The 18,038-nt window shown below is 40.6% G+C and overlaps 2 protein-coding genes across 2 annotated transcripts; both read right to left on the bottom strand.

The window, feature by feature from the left end:
- Positions 1–706: 706 nt before the first annotated feature.
- Positions 707–4,986, bottom strand: LOC134824382 (uncharacterized). Its single transcript, XM_063836316.1, has 5 exons — positions 4,701–4,986; positions 4,032–4,261; positions 2,731–2,950; positions 2,243–2,364; positions 707–1,981 (listed from the first exon to the last, which is right to left on the bottom strand). Exons 1-5 carry the CDS (start codon positions 4,984–4,986, stop codon positions 707–709), a joined length of 2,133 nt encoding a protein of 710 aa, XP_063692386.1.
- An 8,618-nt stretch (positions 4,987–13,604) lies between these two features.
- On the bottom strand, positions 13,605–17,758 carry LOC134824320 (uncharacterized). Its single transcript, XM_063836202.1, has 5 exons — positions 17,653–17,758; positions 16,640–16,691; positions 15,893–16,150; positions 15,477–15,548; positions 13,605–13,995 (listed from the first exon to the last, which is right to left on the bottom strand). Exons 1-5 carry the CDS (start codon positions 17,756–17,758, stop codon positions 13,863–13,865), a joined length of 621 nt encoding a protein of 206 aa, XP_063692272.1. The 3' UTR covers positions 13,605–13,862.
- Between the last annotated feature and the right edge of the window lie 280 nt (positions 17,759–18,038).

Here is an 18,038-nt window from a genome sequence, read left to right as displayed (position 1 = left end):
GGGGGCGGGGGGAGGAGTTTGATTGCCTTGTTGGCCATAAGCATTGAAAGATGAAAATCAGCTTTATCATCGGAAATAATTGAACACAATCCGAGAAATGAATGGTTATAGACTAGAAAATCTAATATAATATTAATAAGGACATTAGATCTAAGGTAGAAGCAAAAATTATACACTATCCAATATAATATCAATGTTTTGAAAACTCTGTATGCAAAAAGCATGACACATGTTTCAATTACCAAGCCATCTTCCATGCATGCACACCAACAAATCCAAAGTGGAATCTTTTCGCTGAAAGCACACTTTAAACAATTAGCAAAGTGTTGATGTAAGTTTGGTAAAAAAGTCATTAAAACGTTTGAAAAGAAATCAACATGTTGTACTTGTAGCTTCAGATTATATAAAGTGAACGTTTAAAATGTTTACAGCCAGTTTACGGTTTCTCTGCTCGGTATACTTTTTGCAATAGTTTAAAATCAGTGTGTCAGCTTGTATAATATCAGAGAAACCCACAACTGTTAAAATGATAATGGCTGGAGGACTAACTGACAAGCGCAGAGAGAGACATCAGACTCAAATTAGCGATTATAAACAGTGAGCGCTTCCTCGATAAAGCTAAGTTTCGTCATCAAGAAAGAAAAAGTCTATCTTCAACCAACCTCTCCAGCTTAGAAAGGCGGCCATTAACCCCGATTAAGCCCCATTAGCGATTATAAACAGTGAGCGCTTCCTCGATAAAGCTAAGTTTCGTCATCAAGAAAGAAGAAAGTCTATCTTCAACCAACCCCTCCAGCTTAGAGAGGCGGCCATTAAGACCCTTGATCCGTTCCTCCACCACACTAACCCTATCTCTATCACAAACAGGGTCGAAGAATTCTTTCAATGGCTGATCGGTTGCTAAAGTTTTTGTCAAATTTCTTAGCGTTCCTTTTAACATTCCTTTTTCCTCGTCACAAATAAACTGAGCTCTCTGTATCCTAGCCACCAGCTCCGCCGTCTCAAAGATCCTCTGGTAGCTGTCAGTCATGAGCGCTATCAAGAGATTGAGGACTAGGACACTTGAAACAACCACCCACACCAGGGAGATAACCATCCACCATATTGGCCTTATTAAAACTTGGTTAGATCGGATGATACCATCATCATAGTCGTAGTCTCCCAGAACCATTCTCAACACTCTGAAGAAGGTAGTGAGGATATTAATACCCTCCAGATCTTGTACTTCTATTTCCACTCCCCCGGTTCCTCCCCCTGGTTTAGCAGCTCTTCTCTCTCTGTCACCAGACTCTGTCATGGCTATTTGATCGTGTCCACCCTTCACGTAGATTGTCTTGTAGAAGACAAGGAAAGCCGGAGCAAACAGTGCTAAAAACATCATACTCACCTTCTTGAGGTCAGACTGAGCGTACTTCACGAACACAACGAAGGGTCCTATTTTTGTAGTGATCTGGAGTTTATAGAAACCGTTCACCCACAGTATCATAATTACACAGGCTCCGCATACGTTCTCTATTCTGGATAGCTGGGGGTAGAAAAAGGAACATATCTTTAGCGGGACGTAAAGGAGCAAACAGAAGTCTATCAGGAAATCTATTATCAAGGTTGGAGCTCTCTTCAAATCATTGACAAAACTAATCGGATCAGACTTATCTATGTTCTTATCGATCAGATGTTGTCCTTTTGGATGAACTACATTCTGTTCGTACAGTTCGGTGACAGCGACGAGTCTTCTAACAAACACACAATACGTGTATCTCCTGTACAGAGCTGAAAAGTTAGTTCTGAGTCTGTATAGGACCATGAGGATGCCCACTACGTACACAGTACTATGGGAGTAATGAGGACCAGAGAGGGAACCCTGGACAGGGAGGCTGCCTAACATGTACACTCCTAGCCACACCATCTGATACACTCCCAGGAAGAAGAAATCTCTTTTAGCGGGCCCTGCCCCGTACTGCTGCCACTTAGCGTCCGTCAACTGGTGGGGGAAAACAGGGATTGCATGGAATTTAACAGAGATTTTTTGAAATTCTTATACTGATTGACTACATGAATGTAACGATTCAAGGATTTTATCCCAGGATATGCACTCATTTTTTCGAGTTATAAATCCAATAAAACATTGTTTGTAGATTGGCGACTGCACTTAAGCTACAAGATCTTGGTCGGTTCAAAATTCGGCATCACTAAAGTTTGTCAGTATTATCTGAATTAACTAGAGATTCAAGTAGTCCCCCACCTGTTTGAAGACAGGATGCTCCACTATTCCCATGTTCCTTTTCCATACCAGGAAGTGGTAGAGGGAGCTGTGCACGTCTTCGTTCACGTTCAGCAGTTTGTCAAGATTGTAGCACCGCACCCCTGAGAGGTTTTCAGGTTTTATGGGGATATTGTATTAATATTATCTGTAAGGAGGACTGAGTTGGTGAAATGTAGTCTTACTTTTTAAACTATGATTCGGCGCGATCTTATAGGATCTTATAAGATCGCGCCGAATAATAGTGTTAAAAAGTGTGTTTATAAGTTATAAACATGATACTAATAGTTTCTTATTAAACTGTCGGTACTGAAAGTTAAATATAGCTACAGTATAACCCCGATATACCGCGGCCATCTCCTTTCCCCCAAATAGGGCTTAACATGTATAATGTAAACAAACAAAACCCAGATTTACCGCGGATGTTTCCTTTCCCCCAAACTCCGAGGTAAATCGGGGTTTTACTGTACCTTGGTAAAGATCCTCTGAAACGAGAGTTTGGAACACATCGCGTATCATAGTGGGCATGGTGTTTGCCATCCGGAGGGCACTTGTAATTCCATACTTGTCTGCAACAAAGGGGTCAGCCCCGACCGACAGAAGATACTCAGTAGTTTTAGAGTTTCTGTAGTACGCTGCTAGGGCTATGGGAGTCAGGCCTAGTGACTCTTGCTCGTCTATCTTGCAGCCCTGGATTGTTTAAAAGTTGTATCAATTAAATTACCATTTTTATATCGTTTATCAATCGGTGCCGTGCACTGTGTAAAAATTAGAACTTAAGTTCTTGATATAACAATGAGTAATGCAGCAAGTTACTGAGTAACAGTTACACAACAAACAAGACAAAGTATTATTAGGGTGCACCTAGATTACTTGAACTGAACGAAACGGAATCCTAATCAGGGCTTTTAATTTGATATAAACCTGAAATCAAATTGTTAGTCAAATATCTTTAGTTGTGAACATCGTAGAAATTCGCCAACATTTTTTCAGATTATCAGTTTTATGGCCATCCTACTGTATCTGGAAAATTGCATGGTAGGATCTTGAGATAAACAGGTGCCTCAATACAGATCATTGGTACGTCAACTCTGTCAGTGACTCAAAAGTACTTTCGTTTTCGTGGTGCTGCAAAAGTAATTTTGTCTTTGAGACACTTACAGAGTTGAGGTACCAATGATCTGTATTGAGGCACCTGTCTATCCAGATATTCCAGATAATATTACTATTAAGATGGCTATAGTCTATAAGTATAAGACTGATAATCTGAGAAGGTGTTGGCAAATTTCCATGTACCAAATTTGAGATATCTCTTTGAACACTTCAAACACAATAAAATATATAAGATATGGTTTATAATAATATAATAATAATATTTCGATTTTTTCAAATATCGTTATATTTTATTTGACCAATTCTAATTTTCTTTACAGTCAATGTCGTCGATTTCGATATTTGAAATTTTGGAATCTGAAAAAGAAAACCCTGAAACATTTTTGAAAGCCGGTTATTTTATATCAGGAATGAAGAATGGCTATATAAAAGGATCCTGTTTTGATCAGTCCAAGAAATACTAATAGGTGTACCTAATAATGCGTTGTCTTGTTTGATGTGTAACTGTTACTGCATTACTCAAAATTATTTTTATATCAAAGACTGTTTTAATTTGTACACGGCACCCACCGATAAAGTGCCTCCAGCGTAGAAATGTGCACCGTGTTACTTTTAGCTTTTTAGGCAAAATGCCGCACAACAAAGTAGTCTCGTTTACCTTGTCAAGTAAGAGCCTGAGCACGTCGTCACTACCGTACATTGCAGCAATGTGAAGTGCACCTCTATTGCACGTGGTACCGCGCGCAGTTAGATCCGCCCCACGACTGATGAGAGTATGTGCAGTGACTGTGTTGTTGGTTATAGCTGCGTAAAAGAGAGCAGTGTAGCCGTGGTGGTCGGTTGCGTTAACTTCCGCACCCATGTCCAGGAACAAGGAGACATCGTCCACTGGTCGGAGGAGGGGGTTTGACAAATCACAAAATCAGTAGACGGGTATTCGGATCAGTGGCGTAACGTTGCCTGTTGGCGCCCCCGCTGAAAAAGCGCCCCCCTGCTGGTGCCATGCCTCCTCCCCTTTTGGCGCCCCTCCTTAAGATTGAACAAATTAAATGATTTTAGAGGATACGCTGGTAAAATCTCTGAAAAAGTGTGTTTCTAGAGCAAAACGCGCAGTTTTGCTAGTACCGTAATTAAGTTTTTCTAAATTGTCCCACATTAAAACGACTATTTGGCGCCCCCTAAGATGGTGCCCCCGCACAGTGGGGTCAGCGGGGCCCTTCGTTACGCCACTGATTTGGATGCGTAAAGAATCTTAGGATATTATATGTTGCTATTCTTAAACTAAACGTTTTACAATAAGTATCTTCTATGTATAGTAACTACAAACCGGAACAGTACTGAGTGGCTATGTGGAGAGCTGTCTGCCCGTACTCATCCTTTATGATCATGGTATCCAAGGTAACCCTGTCTCGTAGTTTCTTATACTCAGTAGGCAGGTTGACGTAGGTCTCCCTGTCAGCCCCGTACCACTCCGCCAGACTATCCAGGTAAGCGAACAGCGTGTACTTCTCGTCACCCTCTGGGTACAATGTTATAGGTTCACATCCACTGAATAGCAGACTGCTGGTTCTTGTTGAGCTGATCCCATCTGAAACCACACTTCCATCCTTCATCCCTGCGCTACTTAAACCAATAACTTGCGTTACAAAGCTGTGAAAAGGAAAACTAAAAGTGATTCTTGCAGAAATCTGGGAAATGGTGATTAGTACTCTGCCGTCATGCTCCTTAGTATTTTTACTGATTGTTTACTTCCTCTCGACCTCGTTACATACTGATTACCATATCCTTCATCAGTTAAATTACCACGTGGAGGACACGTGCCCTAACCGCTGTTCCATTGCTGCTCCCGGATAGGTCCACCCTGTAGTTCTGAATATTCGCTCTATTCATTCAATTGTTAATTAATCTAACAAGTAATTTATTGTAATAACTGGTTATCTTGATAAAAATGGGACGGTTCGTGAACTGTTAGTGTTAATCCCCACTCAAAAGAAGCTCACCAAAAACCAACTTTCATCTAAACTAACCTGGCAGTATTTCTGCCCTGTTCGTATGAGATAAATAACTATAAACCACGCCACACTGCAGTAACATATGAGTCTTTAGGAAAATTGCCCGCCCCGCGGTTTTTACATTTCCTGGTCCTCTAAGAGTTGTCCAACAACGATCTAGTTAACGGGAGGGGTTCGGTTTAAATTCTCACGGACCACAATTAGCCTCATCTACTTTATTACTTATTTACATACCTGGTAACTTGTTATTTGCATACCTGGTAACTTGTTATTTACATACCTGGTAACTTGTTATTTGCATACCTGGTAACTTGTTATTTGCATACATGGTAACTTGTTATTTACATACCTGGTAACTTGTTATTGCAGTGGTGCTATTTTTCTAAATCATGTTGAATCAACATTACCTCATTATGTAAGTTGTAACCAATCAGCAAATATTTATTTTACATTTTATAAACCTCAAACCCGTGAGTTTCACTTTCACACAATCTAACGTTTTCACGCTTGAAAACTACTATTTCATTAAATCTGATAACAGATAAACAGCCTCGAAAATGTTTGGGATGATTGAGGGGTGTCGTCGTTAAATGTTCGGTTATCGGATCCTGTAAATATCACATATCATTAACTAGCGATATATTATTATATGTCGAACATCTTGTTGTTTTAAAAGTTCACTACAAATTCATTAAGCATGAGTACAATTATCCTTTCTTTTATTTATATTTTATCCGAGAGTACTTTAGATTGGGAGTTGATTAAATAATCCTTAGTTTTAAATAACGCTTACTTCAGGTTAATAGTGATCCTGCATCACATAGTAGCTTCTCAGTTCTGTAAGTTTCTTAAAGTTAAACACGACCGTTTTCCGTCCAAACTCCAAACCTATTACAAATAAAACCAATGTGTTACTGGGTGTTGCTTTGTCAGTTTAAAGGAATCCGATCAATTCTAATCCATTGTTAAACGTATTAGTATCGCTTAAACACTAGTATAAATATTATATTACTTACTATTCAGTAATTCAAATAATTTGCAGTCGATCCGAACAGTTTTGGTGTTGGGAACGGTAAAAGATCAGTCCTCGACTTAGCGTCTTATATCTCTCAAGTAATTTAGTAATAACTTAAAGTGATTGTTACGTTGTACGTGACTTAGCGTCTTATATCTCTCAAGTAATTTAGTAATAACTTAAAGTGATTGTTACGTTGTACGTGACTTAGCGTCTTACATCGCTCAAGTAATTTAGTAATAACTTAAAGTGATTGTTACGTGACGGATATAATATGTGAACTTCAGCTCATTATGACTTTCATTTTTACTCGCAGCTGGTAAGTGTTGAATAGAACTCGACGAATTTGATATTTGCTGCACAATTCTTCCGGTATATATAAATGCAATAACTCAATTTACGTTGGGAAGATTTCATCAAACTTAACAATGATTAATAATAGTAACTTCCAGGTGCAAGCTACGGTAGAGATCGGTGGTTAAATATAATTTCTCTCTTCGTATTCATCCAACTTCATTCATTTTAAGATGCAGAGTCTAAAAGATTGAAGATACACTGCACTTGACACTTAAAGCTTTTGAGAGATAACTCGGTATTGACTACCAACTAGTGATCTGAGAAGTCCCTGGAATTTTACGTTTTCTTTACGTTAAAACGTTGAACGTAGCACAAAAGACGTAGACTATTAAAAGAGGGCCAGGGTTATTTATACTAAAGATCCAATCAATGATTGGATACTATGACTAGGGCTTCCTCATTCCTTTTATGATTTTATGTTTAGCAAGATTTAATAATGATAGTTAAAATTTTCATTAACAGTTAACCAATGGCGTGTCATACATATTCATATGTTATTTAACCAATTTGACACATCAGACGAGTAAAATAATCCTTGATTGACGATGCCAACCCCTCACAGCCCGTTCATCGTTACCTGGCACGCCAATCCCAATGCGAGGCGCTCTTTTCAAGCTTAGCTTCTCGCATACACATAATATATGTACGTGAGAGCAGCGAGCAATATATAGACTAGCAGTAGCAAGCTATGTAACCCAGCTTGCAGCTTTTCTTTTACCTGGGGACCTCAGGCTATCATGTTCATAAACATAAAACATAAAGATTCGGCGGAATGACAGGCTGAGCGCGTCCCAGTAACTTTTCTTAACCGTCAACGAGTGATACTCGTTAAATATTTGTTCCAAATAAATACCGTCAACGAGTCCAACTCGCCTTTTGGTTATTGACCTGCATGGCAAGTTGCAAGTACAACTACCACGTCGTGAGAGCGTAGCAGAATTCCAATTACCTAGCTTGCTTTCATTTAACCATGTCACATGTCCTTACGTACAACATACGCGTACGACGTGACACGCTCATTATCAATATTTTATAAGGAAATAAAAATAATCGGCGGTCGTGCGCTACTGCAAGGGCGAAAGGGCTTAAGGTAAAAATAGGGGGTGCACGATAAAAATAAACTTGCTCGGATTTTAAAATTTTTTGTACCAAGCTGTTTTCTAGAGACTGTGAGAATTTTCACAATACCAAATTTGTCATACCTTTTTGGGAAGATCAGTGAGTTTCGCCTAGGTGCCATATTTGATGCTGCGCGGATTTTGGAGCAAAAATAGCTGTAAAAGTCGCGTAATTTGACCAAATTCGTTGATTTTTGTCGTATTATTCAAATATATCTTTGGTTCCTTGAATGGGCTTTTACTAATTCGCTCGCCCAAAAATTTCACGTGACTTTGGTTTTTATGGTTTTGCAGCCGTACAAAACGGTTTTACATAAACCCTAATCCCAACCCTAACCCTGGCCCTAACGGCTCTTACTAAATTGCTCGCCCAAAAATTTCACGTGACTTTGGTTTTTTTGGTTTTGCAGCCGTACAAAACGGTTTTACATAAACCCTAATCCCAACCCTAACCCTAACAATAATCCCGAAGCTATCCATAACCCTTACCACAACCCTAACCCTAACCCGAGCCCTAAACACTCGAGTTCATGTTTTACTAGCCTGTCACGTGACCAAAACGGTTTTTTGCCCATAACTCTCCAGGGAAGCATTTTTAATTTTACCCTACGTCATGGGGGGTGATTCGGAATCAGCGTCCAAAAAGACACCAATTCTGATCAATTTCACACCCAAAGGGCCTTTTCACAAGAATTTTCTTAAAATTTGGGCGAGCGATTTAGTAGGAGCGCCTTGAATGAGATCATTCTGAAAATTGGCGACGACCTTCCAATAGGGCTTTCACAACTGTCCGAAAAATTTGGTGGATATCGGAGTTGATATAGTGATCAAAATGGGGCAAAATACGCTGCTTTGAGCTGTAACATAATGTTTGATGGTTGGATATGCTTTAAATTTTTCAGACACTTTCCTTGTAAATCTATGAGTAAGCTTACCAATTTTTGTTGCAATCGGAGGTCGGGAAGGATACTTAATGTTTATTTGTTTGAAGAAAATTGTGCTGGCCGAAATTAGCGCGGCTCACTTTGTCATACGTTGTATGACCCGCCGCGCACGAAGTGCGCGGCTCCCCCTGTAGCGTCGAAGACGCTATAGTGAAGCGACCGTGGGGGTCACCACGTGATACAAGGCTCACTATCGATGGCGCACTACCTAGTAAAAATAATAACTTGCTAGAATATTGCAAGATTTTGTTTGCAGACTAGATATTATGCAAGAAGCTGGAAAAGAGCGCTGTGCCTACTGCCTAGGCAATACCAATAGGGATAGGCGCGCTATATAGTATAGTAATACTTGTCATACGTTGTAGACCTGCCGCGCCCGAGCACCGAGTACGCGGCGCGGCTGTATCGTGGCTTTCGCCACGATACTTAGTGAAGCGACAAAGGGGGTCACTACGTGATACAAAATAATACTAATGGGTAAGTAGCAGAAAAACGAACTGCGAAGGATTGACGTCGTCGCGGCTCCCCCTGTATCGTAAAAACACTATAGTGAAACGACGCGACGATGGGGGTCACGACGTGATACAATGCATACCCATTGCATTACCCATGCAGTGGGACGAAAGCACATGGTTTGCTAGGCCTAGGTGGATTTGTATCACGTCGTGACCCTCATATATTCTCATTTTATTTAATTTAGTGTCCAGTGTCGGGGCAATTTGTATCACGTTGTGACCCCCATTGTCGTTTCGAAGTATCGTTGCACTAGTAGTAAAGTCAGTCATTCTGAACTTTGGGGTTAAAATGTTAAAAATTTTGGTTGACCTAGTGTTATGGTTGTCAGGTGGGTCTACCTGACAGATTAGAAGGCAGGGTTTCCTCGACGAACATGTGTAACCCTCATATAGGGATATTGGAGCACGGAATTTCATTATCTTGTAGAGCTCGAGGTAACTGTGGTATGTATAGAGATTTTGTATAGCTAGAATATTATTATGCTTAAATATCGGTTTGGTGTGTTCTTTTATGAAAAATTTTTGGTCAAGTTTCTGGTGTCCTATAGGCCTAGTACGTGCACAAGTCTTAAACTTATCAAGGTACGCCAACCTATCACCAAATAGTACTCTCAACTCTGAGACAGTACTTCTGAGCAGTAAATGTTGAGCTTATACGTTGCTTAGCTGCCCCACCCCATACAGATATACAAAACAGTTACTAATTCACTCGCCAGCGCGCTATCACGTGTTTTTAATGCCGTGATTTCATTGGTCACGTCACCTCTATAACGCGCATTGTTTGTGACAGGACAGTTTTTTCACATAATTTGTCAACCGCGCGTGCAATAAACTCAATTTAAGCTCCGCTTTGTGACCGAAATGGGCCCTAATATGGAATTTATGCAACGCATGGCCGGTAATTAGCTAATTGAATTTTCGGCACAAGGACCAGGTTGCATATTACATATACTCAATATACTCAATATACTCAATGATGGAAGTATAGTGTATTGGCTATGCCCCGCTTACTAGTTTAGCTCTTTCTAGTCCCCTGCTACACGGCATGTAAACAGGGATTGGCTAGTTAGAGGCGGTCCGTGTAGGCCTTACACTGTGCTTTCAGCAATACTCATATACTTAAATACAGTGTAACATATTTTATTATTTTATTATGTCAATTAATTATATTAATTACGTCGCAAGAATGTTATCTGGTTCTTGTACCAGCTAGCTGCATGTTTGAAGAATTAAAACAAAATTTTATGACGACTCGTCAATGAGCTGTTAGAATTATAATAACAACATGTAAAGATCTGCCGTTTTCTGACAAAAGTGCTTAAGTAACATTTTGGAAATTTCGGGTTTTTTGGTCCAACTTTTGTTTTTGGGTCGAGAACTATCCCTGAGGACCATTGGATAGATTCGCCGACCCCCCGAAACCCCCTTTTTGGAACCCCCTAAAATGTAAAATATGGTCATTTTTCTGAGAAAAGTGCTTAAGTAACATTTTGGAAAACGGGTGCCGTTTATCTCAAAAACGGTGCCATTTCGGGAACTGAAAACGGTGGCATTGTTTTTTACGCCCAAAACTGGCCTAGTGACGGTAATTTGGTGATCGTGGGTCTTTTGGCCTGGGAGAAAACAATTTATGTCACTTAAGCACTTTTGTGAAAACGGGCTCGTTTTCTCACAAAAGTGCTTAAGTGCCATTATACGTTTAATTAAATGTTGATACTGCCAACTGAAACTATATAATCGGTACTAACAAATCTAAATTTTCACGGCAGATCGATTGGTGATGGTCATAAACTTCAGAAACGCTAGCTTCGCCGTCAAAATTGCCGATTTGTCAATGCAGAACGTTTCAAAATATACGTCATAATTTGCTTTAAAATTTTGTATTCTCTTATAAGTTGAGACTGGCGGGATTATCGACAGGCAAGGGAACATTACCAAAGAGATTTGCTTCACTGCTCCTTCTCTGTTGATATGGAGAAAGTTCTTTTACTACCACACATGTAGTACAAGGAGTACAAGGAGGCGATTTTTACAAGACGCCTTGTCACATTTAACGAGACCTTCGCGAGGCTGGGGTCAGACGGAGCTCCTTTAGCGATTGTTTGGAATGAGTCAATCGCAGGAAGGAAAGATGAGAATGTGTCCTCGACTTGGATAAGGGCAATAAAAATTTTTGCCAGTTAGTTGGCAAGATTGGTATCATTTTTTGGGCAGACAATTGTTCTGCTCAAAACAAGTGTTGGACTTTATTTACTGCCCTATGTTCATCAACAGCCCAGATGTTGACCTGGACAAGATAACGGTCAAGTATCCCCAGTATCTAAAGCCAGTGCACACCTTTATGAGTGCAGACTCATTCCACCATAAAGTGGAGTTGTCCATTAAACAATCAGGTCAACTTCATGATTATATGGACTTTGTTCAGGCAGTTGAACAGGTGGGTTTTGCGATAAGCATGAACTGCACATACTTTGAATCGTGGCCAAGGTCCTACGGAGCAAGCAACTAAAAAAACTAAAGATGTTAAAGTTGTAAGTTTCCAGCGTGGGTCTGTAGAAATGGAATGGAAAACAAATCATGACGAGGTTTCCTTTCATTTCACTCCATTTCTCAGACAAAAAGACGAGAGACTCATTTCCATAGGTTGCAAAATAGCTTTCGCCCAGGACGAGCCCCGGGGGATAGCTACTCCCAAAAAACAAGACATTATACGTAAACTGTGCAGGCTTATGGCCCCGAGTAGTAGGGTATTCTGGATGAACTTGCCTGATAGTACAGCTATATAACAGATATCTTAATCGAGTGTTTGACTAAAAATCAACTATTTCTTGTATTATTTACCATTTATTTATGTACAGCATTACTTACAATTATGTTACATTTTTATACGCTTGTTTTTCTCTGCCTCGCGTTACGATATCAATAATTCGCAAATCATTGGTCTTTATGAAGAAAGCCTCATCTGAGTTCTTAATTTAATTTCTAAAGAAAGCAACTTATTTATTATTATCCCGTACTTTCACCAATCAACTCTTCGTTGAAATGCTGGTAGAATTTCGACTATTTTTTAATCCGCTGGGGAGAAGGGAGTGTTTTCGTGTTCTTAAACCACCACCAATCAATTTGTCGTAAAATTTTAGGTCAGAATGATCGCAGATAAAGTTCCCACTAATGTGGCTGTACTTAAGCACTTTTCTCAGAAAACGAAATTTTCTATTTCAGCGTGTCCCCTATTTACAACCAATGTTTCATCACAACAGTTTTAGGCTAATTTTTCGTTTTTCTCTCGATGACCAATGGTTTGAACGGGTCATTTTCATCAGAACATGTAGTATTTGCCGATGTGACTGTACTTAAGCACTTTTCTCAGAAAACGAAATTTCAACTTTTCTATTCCAGCGTGTCCCCTATTTACAACCAATGTTTCATCACAACAGTTTTAGGCTAATTTTTCGTTTTACTTTCGATGACCAATGGTTTGAACGGGTCATTTTCATCAGAACATGTAGTATTTGCCGATGTGACTGTACTTAAGCACTTTTCTAAGAAATTCAAACTATAATTTGTGATTTTGAGGCACTTTCCGAGAAGTTAGGATGATGAAACTTTGTCAGAAGTCTCAAAAGTCGACAAAGTACCTTAGAAACATAGTGGGTGCAGTTTAAATTGGACAATAGCTAGCCCAGAGCAATTACAGAATTGAAATCTTTAACCTCAATTTACACAAAATGAACCTTGTGTTACTTAAGCACTTTAGTCAGAAAACGGCAGAGATGTAAAGATCGGTAATCTTTAATATAAACGCTACAGTTGATAAAATAAATGAAGGCAAAAAAAAATCATTAACAAAATATATCGCTGATCGCCTTATAAAAGTGATAAAATAACTGCAGTTGTTAAATAGAACTCAAAGAGTCTGAATGAAATTAACAATATCGGGAGCAATTAACAGTAACTGACCAAAACCACTAATCAATCATTATATTTTGATACTTCAGATTCTGTAATTATACGATTTTCCTCAAACCTATATAATACCGACCATGATCGATATTTAAGTATAAGATAGCTTTATTAAAACTTTTAATCTGTGCATGGCAAGTGTGGGTGAACTCCTATGTGACAATTTTAATATCACTAAATATCTAAAAATCTCTAAATTTCTCTAAATGAAATTATCCATCGCATCATATTATTATAATATTAGTGCAACTATAAGTGCCTAATTCAGTGAGGATTTCTCTATTGCAGTTGGATTGCAAAATAAAACACGTGGCAGAAGCATGAACTCGCTCATCAAAACCGGCCGAATTATATAGTCAATTTAATTCTGAGCGCCAAACACGTATCCGATAGTAAACAACAAAATGTTAATTCTCTGTCTTCTCTGTTCTCTTTACCGAATCAAACGAGGAAAAAGCGGAATCGCAAATCCTAAAGTTTCAAAATTAAAGATATTTTTTGTGCTCAATATAACAGTGCATCATGGATATAATATTAATTATAAAGGCAGAATGGTCATAAATTTTTACTCGAAATCACTATCGCTGTGTTGACCAGTGTATTTCGGAAATAGTTTCCGCTTTTTCTTCGTTGGCTTTGGTAAAGTGGCTGCAAAATCGTCTCGGCGGATTTGGGCATTTTCTCCTAGCTTCCGAACCCTGAAAGAAATTGATATATTTAAATTTATTCAATAGATTGATTTAAAATCTTTGGATATGCCGGTTTCGTTTATACCAGTTTATTAGTATAATTGTGTGCTGTGACTAGTGAGTGACTACATGCGTTGGTAATATTGTGACTATTTGTTACTATATTCTCACTCATTCGCTTGCCTTAACATTATCACGTGAATTTGGTTTTAATGGTTTTGCAGTCGAACAAAACGGTTTCAAAATTCACATTAACCCTAATCCAAATCCTAACCATAACCCTGAAGCTATATCCGTGACCCTAGCTATAGACCTAAACCTATAACCCGAGCCCTAAACATTCGAATTCGTGTTTAACTATAATGTCACGTGACCAAAACAGGTTTTTGCCTATCAATTTCCAGGGAAGCGTTTTTACCCTACGGGAAGTGATTCGAAATCAGCGTCCAAAAATACACTGGGAGACTTTGGGACCGGAAACTGATCCGGCCCCCAAAGAGGGGTCAGATCACGTCACCAATTAGTGACGTATAATTAGTGATGTGATCCATGGATTGAATTTAATTGACATAGAAATGTGCTAGATCTGGGGTAGAGTTCACATGTCAATTCTGTAATTCATAGCTGTACATTAAGAAGTAAACATGATCTGACTGCTCGACTCGTAGATCACATAAGGGACGGGAGCTCTTGCTAAAGGGGGGGTTCTCGTAAATATTGGGTGATAGAAGGTAGTAGTATCGCATTCTATCAACAGTCATGCCTACCTTCTCCAAGTTCCTCAACGGTTTCAGAGGATGTCAACAGGTGCTTGATTCTGACCAGGAGGTGACCGGGACATGATTTCAGGCCTGACCGGGACCGGGATACAAAATGTGACTTGACCGGGACTGAGATTCAAAGAGATTATCAATTTACCGGGACCGGGACCGGGACCGGGATGAAAAATGTGACTTGACCGGGACCGGGTCCGGGATAGCTCAAAATTGCCAATTCCGGTCGATTACTGGTTAATTCATGATCATAATTTATTACTCAAACTTGTTTAGCAATTTTAAACATTGTTGTATTTGGCTCAGAGGATGTTTGAAGATGTTGCTCTAAGGAGCAACAGACTATCATCTGGATCGGCTTGCTGTTGGAAAGACTCCTTCCAGCAGTATTCTGTACGACCTTTGTTCTTTCTACACGACATACCCAACTCATATGAACTCTACCCCAGATCTAGCCCATTTCTAGGTCAATTATATTCAATCCATGGATCACATCACTAATTATACGCCACAAGCTTCAAGCTTGCATGTTAATTACTTGATGACGTATATGGTGGATCATATCACTCCGGCCCCAAAGTCTGGCAGCCCAAAAATATACCGATTTAGGTTACTTTCACACCTTAGGGCCTTTTCTCAAGATTTTTTAAGAGTATTATTAATGCTAGAATATGACATCTGAATTCAGAAGGAAGTAGTTAAATTTTAAAGACTTACGAGGGTATAAGCTGGTCTCTAACAGTGTCTTCCATAAGTTTGAGGAGTTCTCCCCTTTTAGATGCAGGAATCCTGTAGATATATTTTGAAAGGTGTTGCGTATCTGATTATTGTGATCCATTCGGTTGGTTATCAAATGATTGGTTCGATTGATTGATAACCATTTGTTGCAATGATTGTGAGCACAATGATTGAAATCGAGTTCAATTCATGAGGCTATGTCTGACACATTGATCTTTATAGAAGCAAATTAAGTTAAAATAAGGATTCTTTGAAGTGATACTATGTTAATGACTCATTAATTCAATCAAATTACATTTTTGTTAAGTGAACCAATATTTTGAATGATCGAGGAGGAATCAGGAATAAAATTCTTCCCTTAGAGAGCTTATGCTAATTATAATATATAATATTACCTGAACATTTGAGTCTTGAGGTCACTTAAGATGCTAAATGACTTGTTAAAGTCAAGATCCTTATCTGCAGTACTGGGGCCTGGTACCTCCTCACTAGAACACGATTGATCGATTACTTCGATTGGTTCATTAGTGCATGATCCCTCATCTTCATCCGGCAGCTGATGGTCACGGTCGGGGCCAAAATAAACTTGCTGAGGTAACTCAGTAGAAACGTTTCTACCTAGAGTGCTGTCGACGCTGAGATGAGGACTTAGTCTGAAAAAATCTTGGTAAACTTTTAACAATAATTTGTATTTATAGGATGACAGCTGATAGCCAAAACTTTAAGTTACAAATTGCTAGTGAGCTAGTGAGAAGAAACAGTTTTAAAAATAGTTTTATATTTTCTGTTAACAATTTTTAGCAAATTAAAGAATAATATTGACGTCTGATGAAATTAATTCACTAAGATTGATGCATGCAGGTTGATTACTGAAAATCCAGAACAGTGTGTCCCCTGTTCGGACACACCCGGACAGGGGAGGGGGTGATCTGAAAATCTGCGATTTTTGGCGGACGTCCTCACTCAATATTTCACCCTGATCATGGAACCTTGATCATGATAGCTTCAATTTAAATTCAAGGCCAAACTTTGAACTCGACAAGGTTGCCCAGGTTATCGAAATGGTTCATGGGTTCGCCGACAGGAAATAACCCATTGACTTTATCGTGAGGCCAATCATGTTAAACAAAAAAAAGTTTTACCTGAATGTGGTCGGGAGTTGCGTCCAGTCAATTTCATATATTCTCAAAATCGCTAGCACATGTTTGCACGGTAAGGGAGGGAGGGAGGGAGGGAGGGAGGGAGGGAGGGAGGGAGGGAGGGAGGGAGGGAGGGAGGGGGAGGGAGGGAGGGAAGGAGGGAGGGAGGGAGGGAGGGAGGGAGGGAGGGAGGGAGGGAGGGAGGGAGGGAGGGAGGGAGGGAGGGAGGGAGGGAGGGAGGGAGGGAGGGAGGGAGGGAGGGAGGGAGGGAGGGAGGGAGGGAGGGAGGGAGGGTGTGAGGGTGTGAGGGAGGATGAAAGGGAGGGAGGGAGGGTGTGAGGGAGGATGAAAGGGAGGGAGGGAGGGAGGATGAAAGGGAGGGAGGGAGGGAGGGAGGGAGGGAGGGAGGGAGGGAGGGAGGGAGGGAGGGAGGGAGGGAGGGAGGGAGGGAGGGAGGGAGGGAGGGAGGGAGGGAGGGAGGGTGTGAGGGTGTGAGGGAGGATGAAAGGGAGGGAGGGAGGGTGTGAGGGAGGATGAAAGGGAGGGAGGGAGGGTGTGAGGGAGGATGAAAGGGAGGGAGGGAGGGAGGATGAAAGGGAGGGAGGGAGGATGAAAGGGAGGGAGGGAGGGAGGGAGGGAGGGAGGGAGGGAGGGAGGGAGGGAGAGAGGGAGGGAGGGAGGGAGGGAGGGAGGGAGGGGGAGGGAGGGAGGGAGGGAGGGAAGGAGGGAGGGAGGGAGGGAGGGAGGGAGGGAGGGAGGGAGGGAGGGAGGGAGGGAGGGAGGGAGAGGGGAGGGAGGGAGGGAGGGAGGGAGGGAGGGAGGGAGGGAGGGAGGGAGGGAGGGAGGGAGGGAGGGAGGGAGGGAGGGAGGGAGGGAGGGAGGGAGGGAGGGAGGGAGGGAGGGAGGGAGGGAGGGAGGGAGGGAGGGAGGGAGGGAGGGAGCTTACCAATTTTCGTGGGTTTCGTGGTGGAAGCTGAAAAAGATTCCAAACATTTCATCGGCATTTAGAGCCAAACAGTCAAGTCCCACATCTTTCAACTCCGATTGGGTGTAAGAGTTGTACTTCACATCAAGAACATCGAACACATAGCACTGGGAAGAGTTTATTCTATGTATACGCATTTCATGTATTAAACTTTATATACATTTAAGGACGTGCTTGATTATTCAAGAATAAGTAGAAATATTTAGAAAACATAGACCAGACAAACTAGGTCCTGGGAGTTAGTTTTGCAGTCTCCAAAAGAACAATATACAGCATGACAAATGAAAAACAGCAGATCTAAAAATCAAAACATATCACTGGCTATCTGGTTTCAACAAGATACTTGGACACGGTTTTGGAAAAACTCACTTGGATGTAGGCTTGACAACCAGTCTTTATGGTCTTGTTGGGTAAATC

The sequence above is a fragment of the Bolinopsis microptera genome, chromosome 1, assembly GCF_026151205.1.
Source record: "Bolinopsis microptera isolate Bmic1 chromosome 1, MBARI_Bmic_1.0, whole genome shotgun sequence".
NCBI lineage: Eukaryota > Metazoa > Ctenophora > Tentaculata > Lobata > Bolinopsidae > Bolinopsis > Bolinopsis microptera.
The sequence above is the reverse complement of the archived record's forward strand: the minus strand, read 5'-3'. Positions and strand labels throughout refer to the sequence as shown.

Excerpts from the sequence above, each read along its gene's own strand:
- LOC134824320 (XM_063836202.1), bottom strand. The coding sequence starts at position 17,758 with ATGCGTATACATAGAATAAACTCTTCCCAGTGCTATGTGTTCGATGTT. Across the intron at positions 16,692-17,652 it reads GAAAGATGTGGGACTTGACT|CGATTTTGAGAATATATGAA; the intron begins GTTTGGCTCTAA and ends AACATGTGCTAG. Across the intron at positions 13,996-15,476 it reads AGAGACCAGCTTATACCCTC|GGTTCGGAAGCTAGGAGAAA; the intron begins GTAAGTCTTTAA and ends AATTTCTTTCAG.
- LOC134824382 (XM_063836316.1), bottom strand. The coding sequence starts at position 4,986 with ATGAAGGATGGAAGTGTGGTTTCAGATGGGATCAGCTCAACAAGAACC. Across the intron at positions 2,951-4,031 it reads TCAGGCTCTTACTTGACAAG|GGCTGCAAGATAGACGAGCA; the intron begins GTAAACGAGACT and ends TAAACAATCCAG. Across the intron at positions 2,365-2,730 it reads TTCAGAGGATCTTTACCAAG|GGGTGCGGTGCTACAATCTT; the intron begins GTACAGTAAAAC and ends AAAACCTCTCAG.